Source organism: Ochotona curzoniae, unplaced genomic scaffold (genome assembly GCF_017591425.1).
Source record: "Ochotona curzoniae isolate NIBS_2020 unplaced genomic scaffold, NIBS_Ocur_1.0 scaffold_4701, whole genome shotgun sequence".
NCBI classification, from domain to species: Eukaryota; Metazoa; Chordata; class Mammalia; order Lagomorpha; family Ochotonidae; genus Ochotona; species Ochotona curzoniae.
In genome coordinates, this window is record NW_024467122.1 from 10,329,177 (window position 1) to 10,352,519 (window position 23,343).

The following is a 23,343-nucleotide window of genomic DNA, read 5'->3' on the forward strand; positions in this document are numbered from 1 at the left end:
ATAATTTTTGTAATAAAATTTGGATGAACTAAAAAAAACTGTTTAGATAATTTATACATACTGTATTTTACAACAGTATAAATGCCAATTATGTAAAAATTTCAAATGTTAATATGAAATCTAAAGTGTAGAAGAATAGCATGGAATTTTTAAAGAAAAAGTTTTTGGTAAAGAATATTTATTTTTGCACAGTTTTTATTAATATATAGAGAATAGATTTTATGCATTACATTATTACAATTCTAAGAAGAAGAAGAAAAAACACTTTGCTCATTCTCTTGCTAATTTTCCTAATCCTCCTCCTCTTTATGTTTTTCATCAGTTTTTGCTGGATGTAATTTTAATCCATTCTATATTTACAGGATTAATTGATCCAAAATGAGAGCTTTTAGAAAGTTGTAAATAGGAAGACCCCAGTTCCATAGACGTATAAACAAGGACTAAACATAACATCCATATCCCAAAGTGGCCATTTCATCCCTGTACATTTTTATATTTCATATTAACTGCCACATATCATATTTCTTATTACATATATTATTAATCAAAAAGAACAGATATTAAAGAGACACCATTAAAAACATCAGAGTTCTGTCAGTTCCTGAGGTGCAGAAAGAAAATCTGGGTTCAAAGATGTATTCAATAAAATAATAATTGAGAACTTCCCTAACTTGAGGAAAATAATTGGAAAACAAATAGAGGAGGGCCACAAAACTCTAAATAGGATCGGCCAAAAATGATCCTTGCCATGGCACATTATATAATCAAGCTCTCTTCAGTTGGACATAAAGAGAAGATACTTAAGTATAAATGTGAGAAAAGTCACTTAACTTAGAGAGGAGCCCAAATTGGATTTACAGCAAACCTCTCAGAAGAAACCCTAAAGGCCCAGAGGGAAGGGAGTGACATTTCAGATCCTAAAAGAAAAAAAAAAAATTGTCAGCCCAGAGTGAAAGAAAACAAATTCTGGCAAAAGCAGGAAACATTATTTGAAATGCAAATTCATGCAATCATTGTAGAAAACTTTATGAAGACGCCTCAAAACGTTAGAAGTAGAATTACGTATGATCTGGTAACCGCAATAAAATAGTTAGCTTTTTGTCACAGCAAGTGAGAATGGTATATGGTCGTGATAATGGCTAAGATGTCATATGGGGTATCCATACTCTGTATTGGATTCCTGGGTTTGAGTCTAGTCTGCTACTCTTCAAAGTTTGCTGTGAATCTGCAGCCTGGAAAGTGCTAGATGATGAGTGATGTGATTGGTTTCCTGCCATCCTAACGGGATGTTCAAATAAACTTCCAATATCCTGCATTTGTCCTGGTCTGACAAATTAACCAACATAGGGCTCTCTCTTGCTTACTCACTCTTTCTTTCTGTCTATCCCTTTTCAAATAAATCAATCCTTTTAAAAAGAGTAAAATGGAGACAACAAGAGGCTAGGTAGTGTGAGAAGGGCAAAATGATGAAATATGTTGAAATCTTAGTTGGAATCATTGTGTCTTTCTTCGTATTGTATTTGATATCACAGTCAATGCAGTAAGAAATAATCGATCATACATTCCAAAATCATTAAGAGCAAGTTTCAGATGTCCTCATCAGAAAACAAACACTAGTATTTCAAGGGATAAATGTGTTAATCTGCTTGATTTATTTGTCCCATATTGAAGCCCCATAAATTTATGCAATGGTAACTTGTAAGCGTAGATTAAAAATAAACCATTATATCAACAGGAAGAGAGTAAACAAAGCATTCCCATCTTCTTCTGGTTGGCGAGAACTTCCCTGAGAAAAATATCTAAGTTATGATATGAAATATAGGAAGACATTATTAAGGATAAGAGCCATATTAAGAAGTCCGAAAGAATAATGTTTTTGAGAAATTGGAGAAAGGGTGAGAACTAAGAGGCAAGATGAGACTGGAGCAGCTGGTAATGAACACGACCAGTGTCTCCTAAGAGAATATAGCCACTAGCCAGGGGCCAGAGTAAGGCTGAAATTCAAAACATTTACACAGGTACAGAGTGCCTGTCTTATGTGAACTTCCATGTTTGTGTCTCACCGAACTCATGTGCTGAAACTGATGCCCAACATGATGATATCAGGTGATGGACACACTGGGAAATGCTAAGGTTATGAGCATGGAGATCCTGTGAATGATGTCAGTGACCTTAAAAAGGGGGAGGGGGGGAGGGAGTCCAGAGCTGCAAGAAATATAAGTGCTGCTCATTAGCTAAGTGTGTTGCTACAGTTTTACAAATGGGCCAAGGCTAGAACAAAAGAGGAACTAATCTGGGGAAAGTGCACAGCCTTCAGAAACTTATGAAGATTTTGACCTACAACATCAGATGAAGGGAAGTGTTCAGTGATTTCACAGATTCCAAGGCCATTTACTGAGGCGTAATTTGTAAAAGTTCTTATGTAATGTCAATGTATCCTGGTGTCTTAGCTTCTACCCTTTGTTACATACCCAGCACTGAAGCTCAGGTTTTTCTATATTGTAAGTCTCTCGGTCAGTTGACACACCCATGAACATAGCATCATGCTGCTATTTTATAATAAACAAAGAGTATTTTGATTATACATTTATTATCATTCTTATCCTTCGCTTTGATTCACTTTGAGATAAACTTGAAAAACAAGTGTGTAAATACTGTCTCCAGTTCGGCTTTTTCTGCTTGCTCTTAAAGGTACTCCGTTTAGGATGTCGTGCCTTCTCTCCATTGTTAACTGTTCTTACCAAGTTCAGTTAATCCAGTGGTCTCAGTGGTCCTCAGGCCTCATCTGACCTTTCTGCCCACATCACGTGCTACATCTCGTCACAGCCACTCTGATGGCGTAGTTTTCATGCTGGCCTGTTAGAACCCCCCAGACCCTTAGTGCTTCTGCCTCGTTGACTGTTTCTTCCTGCTGCTCATATTTATCCCCTTTACCTTGAATTCTGTCCTTCTTCCTCTAGTTCATCAACACATTATGTGTGACATCTGTTTCTGTGGCTACAATGTCATTTATGTATCAGCGAATCAAAACCTTCTGTCGCATTGTCGTGCGGTGGATTAAGCTTCCACTTGCAACACGAGCATTGCATATCAGAGTACCCTTCCAAGTCCATCCTGCTTTGCTTTCAATCCAGCTTCCAGCTAACGTCCCTGAAAAGACAACAGAAGATGGTCCAGATACTTGGGTCCCTGTCAGCTGAGTAAGATGGAGCTTCTGGCCGCAGGCTTCAACCCCTGAGGCTTACCTGTTTCGGCCATTTGGGTCTTGAACCAGCAATTGAAATTCATTCATTTGTTCTCTCTCTCTTTCTGCTCCTTCCCACTCCCTCCTCTTCTTCCTCCTTCTCAATCACCTTTTTCTTCTCCTTCTTCTCTTTCCTTCTCCCTCCCTACAGGGAGTGTGGCAGGTAGGCTTGTTGTAGAACTTTCGTTCCTACTACTGGATTAGAGAGTTTCCTCAGATAACCTCTGTCCACATACACGCATGTACACACACACACACACACACAGTCACACACAAGGTTCTTCACAGATTTTCTGGAATGTGGAAATTGCAGGTTTTTATGTGAGTTCAAATGTTTTTTAAAGTTATTCATAGTTTTCATTTTTGCCAGTTCTTTGAAGATCCTTGGTATGCAGGGTCTTCGAGTGTTTTTTCCCCATCACAGGCTTATTTTTCAATTTTGTTTTATCCTCTGTTTTTCAAACACTCTGTGCGCACGCTCGTGTTTGGGTACCTCCTATTGATCCTGTGTCTCTGAAAAGCCCTGCTACACACATATACATTTACATAGATACACAAGCAAACATACAGTCTCACACTCACATTAATAGTTATGAGCTCTTATACCCAAACATATTCACACATATGTGCACACTTGCACAAGCAAGCAATGATGCATAAGCACTCAAGTAATATTTTCAGACACACATTCATGACCATCTACACTCAGATTTCACAGTCACATACACTCACACTGCCACACACAAATGCATGTAAACACACACTGTTTTACATAAAGCTACAGGCACTTATGCATGCAGGCACCTGAAATCACGTTCAAGTACACAAAAACACAGAGCAAAATATATATGCTTTGAAATAATATAAACATATATTCCCATGCAAACATGCACAAGCACAAGTACATTAATACACACACCAGCACAAACACAACATACAAACGCACCAGCACTTTTCACAAACATTCAAAACATGCAAGCATAACATGCATGTTGAAATATGACACACACTTTCTCTCTTCCATGCTGACATCATTTGGCCCTTCGAATGTATGCCTCTATCATTTCTTTCACATGAAAATTATTTCTGGAAACTCACTTCAATCTTTTCTCTTGTCTCTGAAGCCATTATTCTAAGAGTCCCTCTTTGTATTATCTTATTCCTGCTAAATCCAGTGGGCGATTTCTGGTCAACGTTTAAATCTCTAAGTTATTTGATTCTCGTTTCTTGGACTAGTTATCATCACTTATTTCTAGTGCCTTTTAAAAAACCTTCTGGGTATTTCTTTTTCTCTGTGGTAGATGCTCTCTCCAACGTGTGCACCTGCCATGGTTACTGACCCATGTCCTCATACTTGTCTCTTCGTTGCACAGTCTTAGTCCACTCAGCTCCACTCAGCTTTTGATCATGATCTGACAAGTGACTCCCATATGAGGATTTTTGCCTTCAATTGCATCTAAATCCTAACCGACAATCATATGAGTTGATACACTCTGTATGAAATGATAAGCAGATACTCCTCTTTGGTTAGATGCAATTTCCTGCCTACTCATCTTCATATCCACTTTCTGTGCTGTTTTCCATTAAGGACGTAGCATCTGGTGCCAGAAAACTCCATGGCACCCTCAACTCCCTTTCCCTCCCATCTCCTGGGGGGCACAGTGGGAGCATGCTGGCGGTGACTGGCAAGGAATGACTGCCCTAAATCTCCAGGTCTGTCATTTTCTCATCTCACTGCCGCTGCCTCTGTGCAGCCACCTTTAACTCTTTGCTGGCTGTAGGTGTTCCTTCTGGCTTCCCTGACTTGGTAATGAACCTTATGTGGCCCACATACAGTCCATTAGTGGCTTTTCCTAACCTCTGTTCCTTTGAGTGTGACTGTTTTAATGATGGTGAGAGTAAATCTGGGGCAGACTTAGAGGGCTTATGATGGAAAATTAACCAGTTGCTACCATCTTGCTACTCAGAAAGTCATTACAGATGCTGATGGATTTTTTTTACCTTCCTTGCCCAAATCAAGTGACAAAGAAATGTGTAAAATTTGCTTCTGCGCAGTTTTTCTTATTGCCTCTTACGACCTGGAGTTTAGAATCAGGGGCAGAGATACGGATTTTGACGGCTCCGTTTGATGTCACGAACACACCTTCCTGACCTAGAATTGAGAAAAGGTCTCAGGTGACCAGCATTGCCTCTGCTCTTCACTCCCGTTTTCTCCACGTCCCTTGGCACAGCTCTCCTCCTCGAAGCTCTGCCCTCCCCAGGGGCCTGCCAGTTCTAGAAAATTCTAGGAAAATCGTTTAGATGATATGTTTAGTGAGATGTGCAATTTGAGAATTCCCAATAGGAAAATCCAGAATTCAAAATATACCAAAACAAAAACTTTGAGTGCTGACATGACACCACAAAATGAAACCTCTCACAATAGAAAACTGCTTATTTTGAGAAAAGTTGTAAAAATTACCTTTAGACTGTGTATGAAGCGAGTGAATTTCAAGTTCAGACTTTAATCCCAAACCCAAGATGTCTTATTGTGTATCCACAACTTCCAAAGACAAAAACAAATAAAAGAACAATTCTGGTCTCATTACATTAACAAAGCCTTTGAATCATGACTTTGTTTTATGTTCAAGGAGTTTGTGGATAATCTGCAGAGTTATTAGTGTAATTTATTGATTTATGTTGAGGTTAATGTGTACTTTACAATGAGACAAACTGCAAGCAGTTATTAGTTAACAAGGCGGCCGCTAGATGGCGCAGCGCCTCAGTGGCGCTGAAGTTCTTCAAGGTAATACAAAAATGCAAGGAGCTGCAGTTTTGCTGTCTGGCCACCAGAGGGCTGAATAGTTTCTTCTAATAGATTGTAGAACTAAAGATGTTACCAAAAAAAAAAAAAAAAAAAGGTGTCATTTGTGGCTAATGACTGTTGAGTAGAAGCAGCCCGTGCTGCATATGAAACAGATTGCAGCCTCAGGAGCTGTGTATGAGAGTCTGTATGAGAGAAATTTAAAACAGGAGAGCCTGCTTTCAGAATAAAGTGTGGTAAGGTCGTGTGCATCAAATCTGTAACATTGTTCTTGAATTTCAGTTAGATAGTAACGTAGATCTTGTTGCCCTCCTTTTTGCAGAGAAAATGACGGACTCTACAGAGTGAACTAATACAAAGTTAAAAGCCAGGTTACTGCAAAGCCCCTTCAAGTATCTGGAACATATTCTACTGAGTGTTTCTTTGCTTATTTATTATCTAGAAGTTTTCACAATTAAAGGTTTTTTGTGAAAGAGATTTACTTATTTATTTTGGAAAATCAGATTTATAGAAAGAAGGAGACAGAGAGAAAGATATTCCATATACTGACTGACTCCCTAAGTGACTGAAAAGGCCAGAGCTGAGCTGATCCAAAGTTAAGAGCCAGGGGCTTCTTCTGGGTCTCACAGGTGGGTGCAGGGTCCAAGGCTTTGGGCCGTCTTCTACTGCTTTCCCAGGCCAAGTGGAAGGGCGGTGGGGCAGCTTGGATCCCAGCTCATGTAAAGCCATGACTTTAATCACTGCGCTCTGTGCCAGATCCACAATTACATTTTTGGTTTTTTTTTTAACTATAAATTTGTCATGCAAATCATTGTGTTAAGGAAGATTCCTTCTTTTGCTATTATTTTGAGAGTGGGCATACCCAATGGGAGTTAGATTTTGTGCATCTGTCGCCATGACTATGTTTTAGTTTGTTAATGTTTATACAATACTTTAAAATACTGAATTAGTGTTACATTTCTGGAATGCCATTTGGCTATTTTTGTAAACTTTCCACATTTTGCTGGAATTGATTTGCAAAACTTGTTTCAAAATCATTGAGGTATTGTACTGCAGTCTCCTTTTACTGAAATGTTTTTGTGTGTTTTCTTACTAGTGAAATGATAGCTTCATTAAATGAATTATCGTTCCCTCTTTTATGGTTTCTGTGGAAAATGGTAGAATTTTTACCATTTCTTTAAAAAAAATGTGATTTATTTGTTTGAAAGAAAGAGAGGGCTGGAGGATGGCAGAGACCAAGAGAGATTGTATGTATTGGTTCACCTGCCAAGTGCCCACTTGTACTTGACCATCTCTGGACTTTGGCCCTCATGAGGTCCTTTGAGCTGATGGCCTGCAGTTACACAAAGGAACATCATAAAGGTAAAGGGTGTTCAACACTTCTAGACATTAGGAGAATGTACAATAAGATGTCCACTTCTCAGCCAAACACTGCAAGGATTCTGATAAAATTGATTATAGCAATTGCTAGTGAGAGTGCGGGAAATTCCCCATACAGTTGTGGTGAGAATTTGAAATATTATGGCTGCTCTGTGAAATGATGTGGTGTGTTCCTTACGCAAGCGACTGTACACCTGTTTCCTGATACCACAACTACACAATTCACACATTTACCAGATATGAAAATTCATAGTATCTCAACCCCAGAAGCAACCAAACTGTTTTCCACAGGTAACAGTTGAGCAGGACATGTCTTAAAAAGGAGTGAATCATTGACACATGTCAAAATGCGAATGGAAGTCTGGGGTATTATGTTGAGTGAGAAGGCAGATGGCTCCATTTGCATACCTCAATGTGGCAAAGCTACCGACAAGGAGAAAAAAGTAGTGACTGCCAGAGTTGAGAAAAGGAAGAAGGGACTGTGAAGGGCAGAGCGGCATTAGCAGATCTCAGGCGGAGATAAGGAACCCGCACAGAGCATCCTCCGGTGAGCCTGCAGGGCCCAGGCAACACTGCTGTGCTGTTCTGTTGCTGAACTGGCTACACCATCAGTACAGGACTTCTAAACCTGAATTCACTCTGACTGAGTGACAGCACAGAAAGCCAGTCTCAGTTGGAGGTGACCTGCCTGCCTTCAGAGCCAAGTTCTCTTCAGGGCAAAGGTTATCTCACCCAACACAGCCAGATGCATCATTCATGCCAGTAAGCCAGAGAGGAAGAAACTGGCAGCACAGAGGTGCCCCAGGGCATCAACTACTAAACAGACAGGGACTGGTATAATTGCAAGAGTTTCAAAGGGTCGGAGAACTGGACGAGTGGGCTGGAAGTGTTGCGTGATCCCTTCATGGCAGTTAACACCACAGTTAAAACGATTTGACTGCCCACAAGAAAACATCGTTTGGGCCCCAACAATGAATCCACTCTAGGGTCTTTCCTAGAAGTTGTCTTCAGAGAAGTCAGGCTTTCTATACTAACAATTCACTTACTTCCAGGCAGGGGACCCAAAAACCAGAGTCCTGCCAAGGTTTTCATTTCCGAATCTGCGCGCTTCTTCCAATCGGCCAGCAGAGGGACCCCTTGCTTCACTTGTGAATGCCTACTCAGGCTCCTCTACTCCTAACCCAGGGCTCCTTCACCCTCAGCGTGAGGAGGGTGAGCTGAAGAAGGGCCCGTGTTGCTCCGGGGACCCCTGTGACACATCAGGTGCTGAACACTGGCCGAAGCATTTGAGGTCTGCACCTCTGCTGTACAAGATAGCGCAGCTGGCGTCATTTGACAGTGTGTCAGTTGGTCAAGTTTCCCAGGGTTTCAGGTTGGACAGCCCAAGGCGGGAGGGCAGGAAGGATTCACATCCATTCTGGCAATAACGCCAGAGTGTCACAGGGCCATTGGTGAGAAGACACGACGAGCCGTGCATGTGCCCATCACTCTGAGGAAAAATCGATGACGTGGGCGGCGTTTCCAGTGGAGTGTGTGTTGCTGAGGTTAGAGTCCCAGAACCCTTAGCTGGAAATCAACCTCCCTGCCAGTCACTGTCAGGATCAATCATTAACTCTTATTTACTGCCAAGTTTGCTTTTCGGTGTGGCTTTGACAAGCAAGTGGCCCTTTGCTCTGCGGGTCTCAGGAGGAATGCCTTAGGCTAAGATTATCCTAAAGTTTTTTGTTTTTTTTACCTCCTGTTCTCATATTACATGATCTTAGGATGAAAAGTATTTAGCTAATACAGTTTGTCATTAGTCATAACATATGTTTTGTTATTGTTAGCCTACATAATAGAAGCGGCACTGCTATAAAGAGGGCACGTGATACATTCCAGATATGGTAGCAGTATGATGGAGGATCGTATGTGAGAACGCAGGCTTTCCACCATGGAGCTGAGCCATCCTCACCTGAAATGCTGTGACGGTGTCCCAGGAGGCTGCTTCCCACAGTGTCCCATGGGGCTGCTTGCCACAGTGTCCCAGGAGGCTGCTTGCCACAGTGTCCCAGGAGGCTGCTTGCCACAGTGTCCCAGGAGGCTGCTTCCCACAGTGTCTCAGGAGGCTGCTTCCCACAGTGTCCCAGGAGGCTGCTTGCCACAGTGTCCCATGATGCTGCTTGCCACAGTGTCCCAGGAGGCTGCTTCCCACAGTGTCCCAGGAGGCTGTTTCCCGCAGTGTCCCATGGGGTGCTTCCCACAATGCCTTTCACAAAGAGTAGCATGGTGAATGAGCCTATGCATGAACAGTTTGGGGAGGAGAATGGAAGCAATCATAAACAAGCTAAAGACAAACAAGGTGTGCTGGACCTCGTGTTCTCTATGGAAGAAGATTCTCAGCTGGACATGGCTGTTGCTATGAATAGGCGCTTCTTATTGTCAGAATAATTGGAGTTCATCCCAGGCAGACATGCAGGATGCTCTAACCTAAGGGGTACCAAGTCACTTCCTCCAAGTTCCAGAGGGCCTGGCCACGTGGGCTTCCTGATGCTGCAGAAACAGGAGCGACGAGGACTGAGGGAGGCTCAAATAGCGCTGCAGTGGTTTCCTCGTGGCCTTAGATGTAAGAGCAGAGAAGCAACAGGTACAGGTATCGGCAAAAGTACAGCCAGAGTTTATGAAGAAAACAGCAGCCAGCACTGGGATAGTTGGAGTGTTAGTTAAGCCCTGTGGGAGGGGCACCTGCCACCTTGGCAGCACCAGGGGCCTGCCACAAGGTGGCAGGAAAATTCCACCATCACTTCCCTTGCTTGGGAAGTCAGGCTTATCTGGAGAGTGGGGCATGGAGTTGTGGTTGGGGTTCGTTTTTTCTGTGAGACAGAGGTGGCATGCCGGGCTCCCCACCAACAGGATTAGGGAGAGTGATGGCCCCAAGAAGCCCCTCTGTGTCCACTAGCCTTGTTTGTGCCTAGCTGTTCCCCCTCCCACTCTTGCGTGTATGACCATTTTTCTTACATTTTTCTTAAACACTCCGTTGTTTCTCCCCTCTTGTTCTTTTACCCAAGGCCTGAGTTGGTGTTTAGCAACTCCAGACACAGCCACTGTGCTAATCTGAGCATTGGAATGGACCCCTCTTCTCTTGTTTTTCAGAATTTAGCCCCTGATCCCATCAGAAGCTTCCCTATAGACCTCCATGACTCTGAGGAACAAGCTTCCAGTGCCCAAGCATAAGCCAGGAGGGTTCTCAGTTCACAGAAGCCTAGTTAACCCCTTCCCCTGTCATGGACGGGGGGACATTTTTCTGTGAGAATGTTTCTATCCTCGTATTAACATGTGGATGAGGCCCAAATAGGAATGACTGGACATTCCTTACCCACCATCTCCCTCTTGTCCCCGGATTTCTGGCTAGCCACCTTGGATATGTGTGGTCTCTATGGTAGAGGGTTCTCTTTTCCCCACGTACCCTTGAGGAAATATTCTTTCTCAGATCACAACTCTGCCGGTTTGGCTCAGGCCACTGTAAGTTAATGTGCTTAGACTGTATCGCCATTGCTCCAACCTACATGACGGAAATCATGGTAATGACTTCTGTAAGGCATTACTGTAAGGATGACTTCAGAGGCGCTACGCAGCCATTCTAGCGTCAGAGTCACTAACCTGTGAAGTGTTATGTAGATTTGAATGTGAACCTTGCTTCGACCACCCGTCACGGTTGCTCTGTGTTTCTAGGGATGAATGGAGCACACGCTCTGTAAACAGTGTGATCACCTCAGTGTTTTACTATCACTGAGAGTGGTCTTGGTGTTTATGTGTTTTCATATGCAAGAGTAAGCTTGGCTCCCACCCACCTGGAGTAAAAATGATAATAAAGACGAACACTCCCACATTATGCTGCAAGAATATTTATATGTATAGATATAGATATTTACTTTTCTCCAGATGATTCATTTGACAGTCAAAGAACAACCAAACGCAGTGCTACTTAGTGAGTATCAGAATGGGATGGATAACTTCTCAAAAAATTTCACAAACCCAGCACGAATCTGATACAAAAAAGAAAAAGAAAAAGAAAAACCCTAACAATTACAACACAGAAACAGAGAATCACAGATCTCACTTAAAAATACAGATGTCAAAATACCAAATAACACAGGAGTCATTTGAAATCAACACCACGTGAAAATGTACAAGGCTTTGGCAGGTTGAAAACAGAAACAAATAGGAAATTCAGACTTCACACACACAACTCGAACGTAAACACCTGAAACAGAATGTGTCCCCGCCCCCCTCAGTCAGTGGCCGCTGGCCAGGTCCCCAGAGCTACACCTATCAGCTCGGAGGGGGGTTGCTGGTGGGCTCATCGCCATTGTCGCTGCCATCGGGCTCGTCATCATCCGTATCTTCAGGATCCCACTCGGCCAGTGCTTCGAGGTAATGGAAAGGCCAGCACTGAGGCTGTTTTTTATGTAGCTTGGCCAGAAACCTCAGGATAAGCATCTTGCTGGTTTCAAGGAATGCCCGGGGGCCCCAGAGGAACTCATATTCTGCGGGCTCCGTGCAAGGGATCCGCCTGTACTCGAGGTACTTGTGCCTCACAAACACTTCAGTGATGAGCTTCCTCATGTTTCCAAAGAGACCATTGGTCTCCCGGACATCCAGCCCCAACCTGAAAAGCAGATGAAAAATGAGATCCTCCCTAACACAATTGCCTTTCATGAAAATGAGGCTCAGGACCACCATCAGCAGGCCTAACTTGGGCCTGTCTAGGTAGCACGCCACTGCTTCCCCTTGAGGGCACACCAGCTTGTTGATTATGATATAGGAGTGGGTTTTTATGTCCACTCCCTTCAAGTGGTAGCCAAAGGCACACACTAGCTTATTGTTGGCACGGTGGATGATTTCTAAGCACTCGTGTTTGTACTCTCGGATGATGACTTTCACCATCTCTGAGCGCTGGATGGGCACCTTGGCTTGGTCCTTGACCAAGAGGAACTGCACCAATGCATCTCGCTCATCTAATGGAGACAGTAGCTGAGTCTCCAACATGGGGTCCACCCGGGTAACACTGCACCCCTGAGAGAGACATGGAACCTCGGGGGCAGTGAAGGGCTGAGGGCCACCCGGACCTTCAGAGGGACCCATGGCCCAAGATGTGCTGGGCCCTTCCCAGCCACTCAGGATCTGGGAGGTATTTGGACCCTCCCAGCCATTGAGGCTACAGGGAGTGTTTGGGCACTCCCACTCCCCCAGAACCTGGATTGGGCTTTGGACATCCCAGTCACTCAGACTGAGATTCTCCCAAGGCCTGAGACCCTGCCAGTCACAAGAGGCCATCCCCTGGCCAGTGCTCTCCACCTCAGGCTCCAGGTGCTTCTTCTTCCTGGTGGCCTTGCACGGACGACGTGGTGGCTCGGCCGTCTTTGTGGCCTCTTGGACGGTCGCCGTCGTCTGGGGAGCAGCTGCTGCGGCCATCAGGAGAGTGGGCACTGCCGGGGATGCCTTGGAGGCAGTCACATGGGGCTGCGAAACCCAAGAGACTGCAGGCAGGGCTTCCACACACGCGTATGTACCCTGCAGAGCAAATGGCAGTGACTTTGGGGTCTCTGAGGCAGTAGACGGGCCCCGGAAGGCAGGCTGGAACTGGGAGGTAGATGGAAAGGCCCTTGAGGCAGCAGCAAAGGGCTCCGGTGTGGCAGGCAAGGCTTTCCAGGTGGTTGGCAGGTGTGCTCGAGTAGCCGACACCCCCCTGGGAGCACAGAAAGTGGCCGCAAAGATCATGCGGTCCTTGGAGGGGGCTCTGCGCTCTTTTGAAGAAGTCCTACGTTCTTTGGAGGAGCCCCTACGTTCTCTAGAAGAGGCCCTGCACTCTCCTGAAGGAGTCATCAGTGATTTAGTGGAGCCCCCGTGAAAATTTGACCCCGCTATTGGGGCTCCTGGCTGGGCCTGCACGGCTGTCGGTGGGGCTTGCCAGGATGGCTGCAGTTGCACTGCAGGCAGCTCTGCCTGCGGCCCCGAAGGCTGGGCCTGCTGGGGGGGTAGCTGGATTTGGAGTGCTTTCTGGGAGGCCGGGACTCCCTGAAAGGGCTGCTCCAGCTGGACGATCCTGGGGGGCTGACCCTGGACCTCCTGGGTGGGCAGGGGCTGCCAGAAATGTGTGGGAGGCTTCGGCGCCTGCCAGACCACCGCCTGTCCCGGCTGTACCTCCTGGAACTCCAACGACGATGGCAGCTCCTGTGGCACCGGAGTTTGGCCCTTGGGGGCCTGCCAGATGATGGACGGGCAGTGCACAGCCTGCTGTACCGTCGGCGGGACGGACAGCGGGCCTGTCAGCACTCCCTGGGGCACCTGCAGGCCAGCGGGTGCCACTGCGGGTACCTGTGTAGCTGGTGGGGCTGTAGGCACCTGGGGTGCTGCCTGCACCTGTGGGGTTGGCAGCCGAGCCTGCGGGGCCTGCCTCAGCGGAGGTGGGGGTGGCAGGGCTTGCCAGAGCTGTGGCTGGGTGGCCAGGATCTGGGGGGCAGGTCGGATGGGCGGTGGCCCCTGACGGATCAAAGGTGGTGCCTGACGAATCACAGGCGGGGCTGGACGGACCATGGGCAGGCCTTGGCGCACAGGTGGGGGGCCCGGGCGGATGGGTGGGGGCCCCGGGCGGATGGGTGGGGGCCCCTGGCGAACAGGTGGTGCCTGCCAGGCAATTGCTGGAGCCTGCCAGGTGACCTGTGTGGCCTGCCAGGTCAAAGGTGTGGCCTGCCAGCCCTGCGGAGGTGCCTGCCATCCCGCGGAGGTGGCTTGCCAGCCTGGGGGTGTGGCCAGCTGCGCTGGGGGAGCCTGTGGGCCCTGAGAAACCTGTGGAGGGGCTCTGATAACCTGAGATTGGATTTGCAGGATCAAAGGCTGAGCCTGTGGAGCCCAGGTAGCCACAGGTTGTGCAGGGGGGGGCACTGGCTGCACCATGGGAGCTCCTGAGGCTGCAGGCTGGGCGATTGGAGCTCTCGCACCTGGAGGATGTAGCATCAGGACGCCAGGACCTGGAGGCTTGGTCATCGGAGCTCCTGCAGGTGGTGGCTGGGTCATCAAGGCCGCTGGAGGTGGTGGCTGGACCATCGGGGCCGGCGCAGGAGGCTGGACCATCAGGACTCCTGGAGTCAGAGGCTGGGCCATCAGGACGCCTGGAGCTGGAGGCTGGGCCATCGGTGTTCCGGGAAGTGGAGGATGAGCCATCGGCGTCCCCGGAGGCGGAGGATGGGCCATCGGTGTCCCCGGAGGAGGAGGAGGAGGTGGTGGAGGAGGAGGGTGTGCCATCGGGGTCCCCGGTGGGGGAGGATGCACCATCGGAGTCACCGGAGGAGGAGGAGGGTGGGCCATCGGGGTGCCCGGAGGGGGAGGGTGGGACATTGGGGTACCAGGAGGAGGAGGAGGTGGAGGAGGAGGCGGGTGGGACATAGGGGCTCCGGGAGCAGGATGCACCATCAGGACTCCAGGAGTTGGAGGCTGGGGCATCGGAGCTCCTGGAGGGGGCGGATGCACCATCAGCACTCCGGGAGTCGGAGGCTTGCCCATCGGGGCCCCCAGCGGAGGAGCCTGGACCAGCGGGCCCCCCAGGGTCGGAGGTTGAGCCATCGGAGCCACCGGAGGAGGCACCGCAGGCGGCAGCTGGCCCTGCGGGGCTTCCCAGGCAGGTTGAGGTGCCTGCCAAGCGGCCAGGGAAGCCTGCAAGTCAATTGGAGGTGGATCCCAAGGGACTGGAGGAGCCCGGGAGGAAGCAGGTGGGGCCCGCATGAGAACCGTGGGGCGGCTATAGACAGGCGGCTTCGGGGCCTCCGCTGGAGGACTCGAATCACCCAGATTCTTACTTAGCTGCGACATGTCCCTGTGCTGATAGCTGGTGCGTCTTCTTCTCCGACAGCTGCTGGGCCTTTTCCTCCTGAGAGACGAGAATGCCTACGTGGCTGTTCTGAGGCTCCCTCCCTGCTGAATGCTGAATAGGAAGTGAGTGCTGCTCGCTCTGCAGCTTTCCGCAGTAAGGAGGAGGGGGGAAGGGGGGCTCAATCCCGCCCCTTCCCCGCCCCCGACCACCACAAGTGGATAGTGCAGAGGGGCGTCTACCAAAGCCCTGGCGGACACAAGATCCCTTCTGGCTCTGTCCAGTCCCCGAATGCAGCCCGGTCAGGCTCCACAGGCATAAGTTTTCACAGGGGAGGGACAGGGGTAGACCTGTGTTTTAGAAAAAATCCCAGGACTGCAATGTGAGGTGGGAGCAGACCACTGGCGACATGGAAGATGTCCAAAAAGGGGGGAGATGGTGTGGTCTGAGCTCAGAGGCGAAGCCCATTTACGTAAGAGAGATTGCGGGGCTGTAGCAGAGGGCTTCAAAAAGTTCGCGGAAGATTCTTTCGTTGCTTTTTGTCCACGAACTTCTTGCCGCCCCTTCCCGCTAGTCTAAGGCTTCACTTGCAGGTGGAGGTAGATAGAGGAAAAGCAAGGGAAAAGGCACGCAGGTTTCTCTGACTTGGAAAAGTGGGGAGTTGCTGAGATGGCTTTCTTGACTAAGAATGCTAAGCGGGAAGAGTGATTGATGAGTAATGACTGGGACTCAGGGCACTTGCAGCCATGTGGGGACAGCCCACGACAGACCCCCGCCCCAGAACACAATCCTATGTTCCAGGTTGGGGTTCAGAAGACAGCAGTTGTGTGTGGGGTTTGCCTGTTCCTTCTGAGAACAGAGCCGCGGGAGTTCATGTGCTTGCAGAAGAGTATTCAGAGTGGAACTCCCGGCCACACGACTTCAAGAAAATCCAGGTAGTTGAGGGGCAAACGGAGAACAGGGATGGCAGAGCAGTAAGAGAAGGAAAGAAACCCCAGGAAGTAGGCTGTGCCAGAAATGTCTGAAAGAGGGCATTTTTTTGCCAGAGGGGGAAACTGCCTGTGGAATGTCTTAGGTGAGGGAATGGGGTGGAGCCACTTGGTGGTTGATGTTTGTCAGTTGCAGGGCAAGAAAGAAGGTTTAAAAACCAAAACCAAAGAAAAAAACAAAATGCTATAAACAGCAATCGAATATGTGAACAATCAGCTCCAAAGTCGTTTTGTAGGAAAAGCAAATAAAGAATAAAATAGAAGACGTCGGGGGAAATCTGCACTCTGACAAAATCAGTCTAAAAATGAGATCATTGATGTATTAGCAGATAAGGCAGACAAGATTAAAAACCAACATTGACCTACGTGTGGCAAAGTGGAGTGATAGTTGGGCAGTTTTCTGGAAATGTATAGAGAAGTAAATAGTTGTATCAAGAACCATTTGCAGCCTAGGGCAGAAGTACGGAGTGAGGGAAGAGGTGCCACAAGGGGGCAGAAGAGGATGAAAAAGGTGATGCCCCATTGCTTTTAAGTGCCCTGTGCACATGTTCTCAAAATTTGGTGTCTTGGGCACTCAAGTGAAGGCTCACACACGTACTTTCCAGTGAGGGTGTGTCATGGGAGCAGAAGTTCAGGGTGAGGTTTTTTTTTTTTTTTTTTTCCTGATTTCTACCCTTCAAAAATTAAAGGTAGGTTTTTTTTTTTTTTCCCCAGGGTGCCTGATGTCATGTCCCTCCTGTGTTTCTTTAGGGAAGGTGTAAAATTTGGGGTGAAGAAAAGCTACTTTTATAGGATAGAAACCACCACGATCAGACAGTTGAGTATAGGATTTTCCTCATTCATAGGGGTTTAAAAACACTTCAGAGGTCCAAATTCTATAATATCTATCCCTCTTGCTCTCCTAATATGCACTCTACTAGATAATAATTATTGCCAGACGATAGTTTTCAAAGAGTTGTTTCAACTTGGAGCTTACTACTTCTGCTCAAGCATGTTTCTTACTATAATTCAAACTTGGACAAACATGAGAGATTTAAGTTGTCCCACCAACCATCCACTTAATTCTTTCAAAATTACGACTGGAGGAACATTTAGTCAGCTGTGCTGTGAGACATCTCACCCAGTAAGTGGCTTCTGATAGGAACTGGTGATTCTCCCCGGTGTCGGAGCCACGTGAATAGTGGTGTAACATCAAGTCCATTCTGTGCAAAGAGCCCCGTTTTACGTTAATAGGTGTTACTGAAGGAAGCCCAAAGGAAAGAAGTAGGAATTACACACCAGGGAGAATACATGTAAGTGTAATTAAAATGGATAGCAAATGTATGAACAACCTTCATTTGTTACCCTTTTGGTAACATTCTGTAATTAGTAGAAGAAAAATTGAGGATTCAGCATCCAGGGGAATATCCATATCTGGACACATCACTTTGAAAATACATCTGCCTATTTTAAATAGTCAGTTTCTTCATTTGGGGATTCAAATGAGATCTTAACAAAATATTTACTCCAACACCTGCGGAATCCAAGAGTGTACAGCCCTTTTGTGTAAACGGATCATTCTGAAAAGAAGAAAATGCACTATTTTCCTGAGGATGAGTAAAATATTTAGACCACACAGCTAAACGAACTCTCTTTCAATCCTTTTTCTCAGGAGATTCCCATTTTCCTTCTGGCATGTTCTTTCTCTTAACACCACTGAACCAACAGTGCGTCCAGGTTTTCTTCTCTTATTTCCCTAATGAAACAGCTTGAAAATTTGAAGTGGAAAACAAAGAGAAACAAATATGAAACAGCTGTGAATGTTGGCATATGTCTGTCTAATTAGAATGGACTTTTGGTGACTTATGTAAATATATAACAGAAATGTAAAAAAAAAAAAAAATGTGGGAAGCTGAGCTACAGTCGGTGTAGGAAACCCATTGAATAAGGAGCATTGCTTATTCCTGAGTCCCTGGCTCATATAGAGTGCTCAGTAAGGGGCTGGTGAGTGAACCTGTGGGATTAGCATCAGAGCAGCCTGTGTTTCACTGCTCTGTAGATGCTAGAGTTGGTGTAAATGTTCATAAATTATTAAAATGATCAGTAACAATTTTCACAAGTTCTATAATATTTTTAAAGTGAAATGCTTTCATTAAGCACTTATTAATTTTCCAGTCCTGTGTTGTATATGAAGGCCCAAAGAAAAATTTGATGATTTGATGTAAATTCTCATTATTAATCGCTAAGGGACACTAATATGGTATTGTTAGTGCAATATGGCGTTATTGCTGTATTATTTAAAACTCGTATTGTTGCAAATTGCTGAGTACCTGTTCCTGCTTGAGACAAGGGCCTGGAGGGCTGTGCTGCAAACAGAGGAATTGAAAACAAAATGTGAAGCTGTGGAGGACTCATGAGTCTTCAAATGGATTGAACAGGAAAAAAAAAAGTAGAAGGTATATCTGAAGTAAAAGATATTTGAAAAAATTACAAGGTTATTAAAGCCAGTAGTAATTATTAAAAATGCTTAATCCAATAAAATTCTTCCCCAAGAACTTTATGTACACAACTTGTTAATTCCTAACGAAACCCGCAAGTGTTTGTTCTCAATGTATACATAAGAGGCTGAAGCTCAGGAGGTTAATTAACTTATCTTTTCCTGGAAGTGCATATTAGAATCCAGATCTAAAGCTCAATCTAGCTGTTGACAGAGCCAACATTCTTAACCGGTACAGAGGTGCTGCAGAAGCCTTTTAAAATGTTAGATATGACTCATTTACCATTAAATGCACGTATTTGAAGTGCTGTGCTTAATGAGTTTTGTCACCAAGTATCCAACACTTGAACAAGACAAACATCATTTTCTTTATTGAAAACAGCCCCCATGTACCTCTTTCTAGTAGATTTTTCTGCCTTCAAAAGCAAACGTGTTCTTTCTCTCAACGTAGATTTATTTTTTCTTCTTCTTGAACTTTACAAAATAAAATCTGTTTGCTATATGGTGCTTTTCTGGATTTCTTTGTTCAATGTGATTATTTTTTTGAGATATAAACATGTTATTTTTTAATGATGGGAGATATTTTGCAATCTTTATTACTTCAATTTTTTTTTATTACTCCATGACATTTGTGTTATTTAGAAAATGGTGCTATTATGAAAAACAACTATGTTAAAATTCTTTTACAAGTCTTTTTTTTTCAACATATGCTTTCATTTATCTTAGATAAATGCCTAAGCGTTGAACGGCTGGGTCACAGGTTAGATAGGTGTCTCAGAAACTCCAACTCTTTGCCATGGCTATGTCAGACTAGGTTGCACTCTGTCGGGAAGTATAGAATTCCAGACACTCAGCCACCTTCAAAAATCATGTAGAATCAATCTTGTTGGTTTTGTCCATTCTAGTAGATATAAAATTATCATTGTACAAGTTACTAGCAATCCAGGTTTTCCATGTTCTAGCGAATAATGATACAATTGATCATGTATAATTTTGGCATTTTAACAGTGATAAATGGTGTATCATTATAGAGTTTTTACATTTTGTATTTCTATTTATTTACTTTTTACTAGCAGTCTGTTTTTAAAGTTGTGTAGGTTAAGAGAAAAAATTGAGGGGAAAGTACAGAAACTTCCTATCCAAGCATTCTCTCACCTTACCCACCTCCCTTATAGCTTCCCCAATGATCAACATCTTGCTTTTGTGCAATCCGTGTGTCAATACTAACGAACCTGCATTGACAAACTGTTGTTCAAAGTCATGGCTTTCACTTGAGCTTCCGTTTGATCTTATGTATCCTATGGGTTCAGTGTATTTGCACTGTGCAAAGCAGTTCTCCACGCTCTGCTTGGTCACTCTCCTGCACCCTCTGCTTGAAACAGCAGGACTGTTTGCTGTCCCTATGGATTTGTCTTTTCCTGAATGTCACATACAGTAGTGCCTGTTATTTGAAGTTTCACTTTCCATGATTTCGGTTACACGTGCTGAAATATTAAATGGTGAATTATAGAAATAAATGGTTCACAAGCTTAAAATTGTGTATCATTCTGAGTCATAATGAAATTTCTTGCCAATCCGATCCCTGTGCCTGGGATATGAATCATCACTTTAAACTGCATATTCCTGTTGTGTGTGCTGTTAGCAGCCATCTTGGTTATCAGATAAATTGTCTTGGAATTGCTGTGCTATTCCAAGTAATCCACATTTTTCTTAGTAATGACCCCAAACAGAAAATTCGATGGTGTTGGACATTTTGCCACAATACATGTTATAATTTTTCTATTGATTTTTATTGTAAATTTCTTCCTGTGCCTAATTTATAAATTACACATTGTCATATTCACGCACATAGAGGAGATGGCATACTGAAAATAGGATATGATGCTGACTGTGGATTCAGGCTTCCACTGGACATGTTAGAATTACTTAACATGAACAAAGGATACTAAGCTGGTTTGAATCATAAAGTACGTATCCTTTTAGAGTGGCTAATAATGCACTTCATCCTTCATTTCATTTCATGGCTTGATGGCTCATCTTTTTTTTGTGATGAATGATATTCTATTGTCTGGATGAACCACATTTTAGTTTTCTATTCATGGGCTAGGATAGCTTTGCTGCTTTCAAGTGTTGAAAACTAAGGGTAAGTTTGCATTGCACATTTACATAAAGACTTGCATGGAGAAACATCTCTGTTCATTTGCTTAAATCAGAAGGAGGGCAATTACAGTAGGAATATATTCCGTTTTGTAAGAAACTAATGAAATTGCCTTCCAAAAGGTTTTGTATATTTTGCATTATCATTAACAATGAATGGGGAATTCTTTTGCATTCTTGTCAGAATTTGGCTTACTTTTGAATTGATTTTAACATAGGATAAATTATTCAGACTCTGTTTCCTTATTTGCTGGCTAAGTTTACTTTTACTTTTTAAGTGTTTTTTTCCCCCACTGCAACTAAGTTGTCAATGTTATAAAATAGAAGTTGTCAATCTCTCTTTATTAACAGTTCACAATTTAGTTGTTAAATAACTTAAACCTAACTTTATTAATGAGGGGATATAGAAATCTCCCTTCAATACTTCAATAGCCTTAAGTGTCTGCATAGCATGTAGCATTGCTCTTCTTTCAATTCTGGTATGAATGAGTTTTTGTTTTCTTTTTAAAGTAGTATTTTTATAGGGAATGCTTTTTTTTCTTTTTAAACTCCGAAGAATCAAATATTGACCTGGATAATTTTCACATATTTATTGGATTTTATGGTAATTATTTCCCTACATTTTTAAACTTTGAATTCAATTTTGTATTCTTAATGTGCATCTGTTTTAACTATCTCTGCATTTTATATCATATAAAATTATTTTTCTTTAAGTCCTATTACAACATTCTTTGGTAAATTTTAGTATGTTAATTTATTACTATTTATTATTGAATATTACGGAAATTTCTTCATGTTTTCTCATTTGGCTTGTGAACTGTTTCTAATTTTGTTTTTAAACTAATAAACATTTGGGTATATTATACAAATTTTAATAATGATAATCACTACTCTAATTTCATTATGATCAAATGTTATTCTCTATTAGATTCAAATTATTTAAAATATTACATTTTAATTTAATGCCAGCACTGTGTTAGTTTCGAAAATGATTACACACAAGCTTGAAAAGATAATGCTTTCCGTTTTTTTACATAGTTTTACAATTGCGACTTGTACCTGGTTGAACATATTTTTCATATCTTAAATATTCTTTAATAGTTTTAATGTGGTGATTCTATCAGTGATTCAATAAAATGTGTTAAAATAAATAAATATGGTTGTGGACTTGTTTGTTACTTTTCTAAACTTTGAGTATTTAACTTAATATATTTTTGGCTCTCATATTGTAACTGTGATTATGTCTTTTTAATGACCTAAACATAATTTTCACCAAATGTCTTTGTTAGATTTTTCAATACTCCTTGTTTTGAAGTCTATTCAATACTAATAGAACCACCCTGGCTTCCTTAAGCTTGGCAATTATCTACTGAACTTATTTGCATTCTTTTAATGTTCACACTACACAAGTCATTTACACATACATGTGGTGTTTATGATACTGATTGCATCTTTCTGGCTTAATCATGTTATAATGGTGATGCACATTCCATGTAAACGGTCATTGAAGTGCAATCATTTTCCGGTGTCTAACACGCTGTACGATCCTCTCTTGTCAGGCTGCTCAGGAGCAGCAGCCTGAGCTTTCTGTCAGCCCCACAGTCACAGGGAGACAAGTGACATCTTACAGTTTATTTTCTTGGCAGCATCCTTGAGTATTGCTCTACAGTGTAAAAAAAGGCATTCAGGTACCATGTTTTTGTGTCTTTGCATATCATGTCTATAAAATACCAACCTCTGTGTGTGTGTGTGTGTGTGCTATATTCAATATTTTATTTAAAGCAGGCTTACTTTCAGATGATTTTGCCTAACTCTAGCTAATAATAAGTGTTCCAGGAACATTTAAAGTAGACTAGACTAAGAAATAATTTTCAGTAAATATCAAATGCATTTTCAATGTCACCTTTCGATGTGTTTATTGGGTTGTAACATAATCATAAGCTAATGTACATTTATACACAAATAGGTACAATATCTTCACCCTTGAGGGAGAGAGGAGAGAAGTGGTGTCCTTAGATTTACAAAAGGGATTATTTTATGTGGTTACAGAGACTGCAACGTGAGTGTTAGAAAGTAGAGATGCAGGGTAGCCACGAGTTTGGCTTTACTATGAATAAAATGATCTAAAACTCCTGAAGCTCTGATGGCAGATTTCCAAACAAAAGGGCGGGAAGACCAAGCAAGAGCTGTTTGTTCAATGCAATCCCAGAGTGAAGGAAACAGCTGTTGTCCCATGGAGAGGTCAGTAGGCAGGACGAATGATGGTTACCCTTTGTATCCTAAACAGGATACGTCTGCTTTGTACTTTCTGCTTGAAATCTACCCATTTTGTTGAAGGAAATCTGATTATTCTGTTTATTGATTTAAATGTTAGTTTCATCAACCAAAAAATCCTCAATGATCAGTTAGAATTACATCTGACCAAATATCTAGGCATTTATTGTCTCATCA

The 23,343-nt window shown here is 43.8% G+C and overlaps 1 protein-coding gene across 1 annotated transcript; it reads right to left on the bottom strand.

The window, feature by feature from the left end:
• Nucleotides 1–11,735: 11,735 nt before the first annotated feature.
• Nucleotides 11,736–15,272, bottom strand: MAGEL2 (MAGE family member L2). Its single transcript, XM_040969925.1, has one exon. The coding sequence runs from the start codon at nt 15,270–15,272 to the stop codon at nt 11,736–11,738; it is 3,537 nt and encodes a 1,178-aa protein (XP_040825859.1).
• Nucleotides 15,273–23,343: the final 8,071 nt, after the last annotated feature.

Coding starts and splice junctions, on each gene's coding strand:
- MAGEL2 (XM_040969925.1), bottom strand. CDS start 15,272: ATGTCGCAGCTAAGTAAGAATCTGGGTGATTCGAGTCCTCCAGCGGAG.